At 39.0% G+C, this 5,836-nt stretch overlaps 1 protein-coding gene across 1 annotated transcript; it reads right to left on the bottom strand.

Moving 5' to 3' along the window:
• Positions 1 to 2,888: 2,888 nt before the first annotated feature.
• Positions 2,889 to 4,032, bottom strand: LOC118348162 (glutathione S-transferase T3-like). The gene is made up of 2 exons (XM_035689159.1): positions 3,592 to 4,032; positions 2,889 to 3,494 (listed from the first exon to the last, which is right to left on the bottom strand). The coding sequence occupies exons 1-2, from the start codon at positions 4,030 to 4,032 to the stop codon at positions 2,889 to 2,891; spliced, it is 1,047 nt and encodes a 348-aa protein (XP_035545052.1).
• Between the last annotated feature and the right edge of the window lie 1,804 nt (positions 4,033 to 5,836).

The raw sequence follows: 5,836 nt of genomic DNA, 5'->3' as shown, positions 1-5,836 counted from the left end.
TGAGATTGTTTCCAATACTATATATAACGCCATAAAGGCATTGAAACTGTTGTCGCTGTGTTGTTGGGGTTGTTGTTAATGTATGTGTTAAGAGGTGGCTTGAATTCAGTTGAAACAGTGTTGTGTCGTATGTTCGCTCGAGCGAAATCAGACAGACAGCTTCGCTCGACACTCACTCGACATTCAGCTCGAGCGAAATCAGACAGAGAGCTTCGCTCGACCCTCACTCGACATTCAGCTCGAGCGAAATCAGACAGAGAGCTTCGCTCGACATTCGCTCGACACTCAGCTCGAGCGAAATCAAACAGAGAGCTTTACTCGACATTCAGCTCAAGCGAATTCAGGCAGAGAGCTTCGCTCGATACTCGCACATTCAGCTCGAGCGATATCCAAGTCAGAGAGCTTCGCTCGACATCGCTCATCTGTTGGCTTGAGCGAAACGTACAAAACCTACGCTCCCTCGACACTCGCTCGAGACTTCGCTCGAGCCAATGTTCACAAAAGTGAACATTCACTGTTTCTATAAATACCAAACGGCGCCTCCTTTGATTTTAGACTTCAGAAATCATATTTTTTGTCTTGTTTTAGTGATTTCTTAAGAGAAGTTAGAGAGTTAGAGCATCCCTATCCGGATGCCTAAAATTTTCTCTAAATTTTAGCTAAAAAGTACACTCCCTATAATTTTATCCTAAATTTTACTCATTTTCATAAAACCTTCTACATCCCATTCCCTATCCTTTCTCTATTCTATTAAAATAATATTCTTCTATTCTTTCTTTATTATTTTTTTCTCTCACTTCCATTTCCATTTTTAACTACTAACTATTTTGTCTTATTCTCTTATTTTCAAATATCACATTTTATAAATATTTATACGATTTTTTTTACAGATACAATATTATTTTTCAATTCAATATCGATATTAAAAATAATAATTTTTTTAAATATGTGCATTTTTCGTTTATTGATGATAAATATTTTGCAGAATAGTATAACGGTAACATTTTTAATTCGTTCTGATTAGTACACACGCTTTGTCATTTATCAAACGGTAACATTTTTTGTCTCTTCTCCAACGGTAACTTTTTTTGTCTTTTCTCTAACGGTAACTTTTTTTGTCTTTTCTCTAACGGTAACTTTTTTTGTCTTTTCTTCAACGTTAACATTTTGTGTCTTATATGTAACGGTAACTTTTTTATCTATAAATACGCATTTTGCTTGCATTCACATTCTCAAAAATCGAAATCTCATCTCTAACTCTCTTCATTAAATGGCTCGTTCGTTCTTTCGCAAATTACTTACATACTTGTCATCTGATGATGAGCTAGATGCTGTTATTAATGCCGAGGCTGATGGAGAGTCATCGAGACATCATGGCAATCGCCAACGTCGTAAGTTTATTCGGCGTGATCATATTCAAGGGCATGAGTGCCTTTTTCGTGACTATTTCTCAGAAAATCCAGTATATCCCTCCAATCTATTTCGAAGGAGATTTCGGATGAGTCGTCCCTTATTTCTCGGTATCCTAAATGAGGTAGAGGCTTACGAGCCGTACTTCGTCCAGAGAAGAGATAATGCCGGAAGACTTGGTTTATCTTCTATGCAAAAGATAACCGCAGCACTTAGAATGCTGGCCTATGGGTTACTGGAGATTTTATGGATGAATACATACGTATTGGAGAAAGCACCGCAATGGAGAGTCTCAAAAAATTTTGCAAGACAATCGTAACTATTTTTTCAGATGAATATTTGCGGTCTCTAAATGCCAATGATATTGCTCGAATGCTTGTTGTTGGTGAATAACGGGGATTCCCAGGAATGCTAGGAAGCATTGATTGCATGCATTGGAAGTGGAAAAATTGTCCCGCTGCCTGGAAAGGTATGTACTCTGGCCACATCCGTGAACCAACTATTATTTTAGAAGCAGTTGCTTCATATGATCTTTGGATATGGCATGCATTTTTTGGTATGCCCGGTTCACATAACGATATTAATGTGCTAGAGAGATCTTTTATTTTCACGGAACTTGCTCAAGGGCATGCTCCACCAGTCAATTACACAATCAATGGCAACGACTACACTATGGGGTACTACCTTGCTGATGGTATTTATCCTAAGTGGCCAACGTTTGTGAAGACGATTCCATCACCCCAAAGGGAATAAGAAGAAAAACTTTGCCAGAGCACAAGAATCTACAAGAAAAGATGTCGAGCGTGCCTTCGGAGTACTTCAACAACGATTTGCAATCGTTCGTGGACCTTCCCGATTATTCAAAGTCAATGACCTAACAAATATAATGAAAACATGTGTTATTCTACATAACATGATCATTGAGGACGAGCGTGATGATAGTCAGGGTCTGAACATGGAGTACGATCAACTTGATGATGATATTCCAGAATTGTCGCGCAATCCAACAAATGAGTTTATGAACTTCATTCAGCGCCATCATGAAATTAGGGATAGCTCGGCACATCATCATCTACAAGCAGATTTAATTGAACATCACTGGCAATTCCATTCCCAACAATAGAAGAGAAGGTTGTGTTGGAGTCTCTATTTTATCATTAGTAGCGACGGTGTATTTCAAGTTTCTAGAATTTTCATTCCAAAAAACATGTTTGGTTCAAGAAAATGCAGTTTAAGTTATTGTAATATTTTCATTATCTGTAATAGTTTAAGAATTTGTAATGTCGAGTTGTAATCAAGAAATATCGTTCCATGGATGATTTAAATTTGACGATCACGTTTTCTATCTTCTTAATAAAACTTTGCAAACGTACAAATTATATAATACAATAAACGCAGAAAAGTGCCATAAACGAGTGGTTCATAATATACATCACATTTATGTGCTGAATAAATGTTTAGTTACAAAAAAAAAAGCCTTAATCTGAGGATGCAGTGCGTCGCGCCAATATCTCTCTTTGAAGTTGCTGGAAATATACTTGCTGAACTTCATTTAACGTACTCACATCGAGCAACATTATGCGCTCCTCTCTCTCCAACCGGGCGATTTCCAGTTTCTCCGCCTCCAACCTCAATCTCTCATCCTCTTGTCTACTTTTATTTTCCTCCATTTCTCGTTCATATGCCATCTTCTCCGCCTTGAGTCGGAAAAATTCTTTCTCCTGAGCACGTGACTCCTCTAGGAGAGTATACCTTTTCTTGCTGAGCTCCACAAGCTCTTCTGAGGCTCTGCCTTGGGCCTTACGTTTTCCTTTCTCAGCTTTTCTTCCTATTGGCCTATCCAAATCGATGACATCATTAGTTTCCATATTCTCGCCCTCTGTACCACCCACTGAATCAATGGGTGAATTAGTTGCCACTGCTGATGTACGCGAATATGTAGGGGACATTGTCGACCTTCGCTTTGTCCCGTCCTTTGTGCAACATTGATTCCATTTCGGCTGGTCTTTCAATAGATGCCAACAATGCTCGAACTGAAAGGTTGTTTTCTCAAGCGATTGGTACATGACCTTCGCTTTGTCAAACTTCCAATTCAAAATGAAAATAAAATAATTAACCAACCCAAAATGCAGATAAAGGGAACATAATGAATATAAATAAGGTATAAGTGGATGCTTATACCTTGTCTTGCTCAGTCATGCCACTTTGATTCAGCCCTTCAACTTGGGCGAGTTTAGCACAAAATTTGTTCGTCGCCTTTTGAATGGCAGACCACCGATGTATTAAGGACCCAACACTTCGCTCATTTGTACTTTCTTTATAATCATTGAAGTATTGACTAACTTTTTCCCAAAGTTGGGCGTGTTTTTGGTCCGTTCCTTGGATGGCATCAATGCTACTATTCAGCCATGCGGAGACAAGTAACTTGTCTTCTTCGGGGGTGAAGTTTGCACCCCTGGCTGATTTTCTTTGAGAGGGGGGAGGATCTACTTGGGGCGGGGGTGGAGAGTCATCCAAAGTCACTGGATGTTGTTCACCTTGACCAACATAAATGTGGTCAAGTTCAGGCTCCTGAGTCAGGAGGCTAGCGAAGAACATATTTCCATGCTCTCCTGAGTCCATCTCTAAAAATTTGTAAACATAAAACATGTAATACACATGTTAGAAAATTAAGAACTAAATTTGCAAGTGATTTTTGTAGCCGGCTCAGGAATCCTATGGCAACGTATGACGACACACTTGGCACCCTCCCTTGCATGGTTGCAACAACCGGTTGCCACTATTTATCGGCCATCCGGGTTACCATGCCATGGAGGTGTGTGCCAAAGTGTTCTATCACCATGTTCGGATTGTCTCATCATCACAGCCGAGGGGTTAAGACAACTCAGATCCAATAAAAAATTTAGTTTGAAAACGTAAAAATAAGAGCATTCCCATCCACTTCCCTAAACACTTATGTGTTTTAAATGTGGCTCAGAATGGGTTACAAAATTTACATCATGTGTGAGAGATGAGCCCAACATCAAATGGCTGCAAAACCTTACCCAAACCCCACGTGCCTTTTGTGAAAAATATTACAAACTGCAAAATGGTTATTTGGGTGAGGATTACCCCGCCATCACAATGGGGCCCACTAACACTTATGAATTACCCCACTAAACACCATCATCATAGCCTAATAGTAGACATGCAGCCCCCTCCCTTCCCCACAAGTAATAATTATTCATCAGTACGAAACACTGCAAAGGTCCCAATAGCACAGACCAATTCACAGCCGAGGGGTTAGAGAAGGAAAATCCAATACTAAGCAGCAAGCAAAATGCAAAAGAACATAAAAACAGATACGCATTTTGTCAAACCAACAGAGCTCAGTCCATGAGAACAATAATTAAAGAGACCACATTGGCTCAAACCAGCAAACACAAGGCACAAACAAGTCCAAACTGGTTGACTTGAATCACTTATTTTACTGCTTCAAACAAGTCCAAACACAGACTACATTAATAATAACTTCGCACGTTATTATCAAACTGCTTCAAAACCAAAAAGGCCTCATAATAAGCTCTATTATCATCAACTCAACATATAGATCAACCAATGCAGAAAAGTCCCATTCTCTATACGTTAGTCCAAATCAAAATACTTCATATTCAGAAATGAAGTTCAAAATGAAGTTCCTCTTAGTCCGAATCAAAATACTTGACAAACATGCAGGAAAATTCTGATGAATACAACATCAAACATGTTCCTAACTTTACATCATCTGAATTGCACAGAAAATATGTTTTCACCCAAAAATTTCAACTTCATTCAACTATACGAGAACGCTGCACACAGAGTATTCCATTTGAAAACTAAAACCCAACAGAACCAAGCAAGACTCGTCAAACTCAAAGAAATCTAATCTGGACAGATCTGAAGAGAATCGCAAAAGGAAATAAAGCAAAAAATTATCATAAGAAAAAATAAATTTCATGGAAACAACGAGTGAAAACAGAAATTAGAGAGGATATTACTTGAAGAACCGAAACCCAGATGGGGAAATGGGTTTCAGAGAATGTAATCAACCGATTAAAAATCCTCAGCCAAACAAGAAAAACTACATCAAGAGGAGATAATGATTCATGATTTCGCACAGCTTTTGAGCTCAATGGATTTTGACAAAACCTCCCGCAAACGATATGTGCGACCCGCTTTTGCGAAAACAAAAATAGAAAAGTTGCTTGAGATTGAAAGATGAACAGATGGAATCCTTACCTATGAACGAAGGTAGGCGCGAGTGATTTTGGTAGTTGCTGTGAATTGAGAGGAAGAGAGGAACGCGGGACCAACGACAATAGATTTAGGGTTCGTGCGATTGGGGATGTATAGTGGTTCCCCAAATATGGGGAATGACTGTGGATTCCCTAAAACAAATCCCTATTTT

Source organism: Juglans regia, chromosome 4, assembly GCF_001411555.2.
Source record: "Juglans regia cultivar Chandler chromosome 4, Walnut 2.0, whole genome shotgun sequence".
Taxonomy (NCBI): domain Eukaryota; kingdom Viridiplantae; phylum Streptophyta; class Magnoliopsida; order Fagales; family Juglandaceae; genus Juglans; species Juglans regia.
This window is presented reverse-complemented; position numbering and strand designations above follow the sequence as displayed.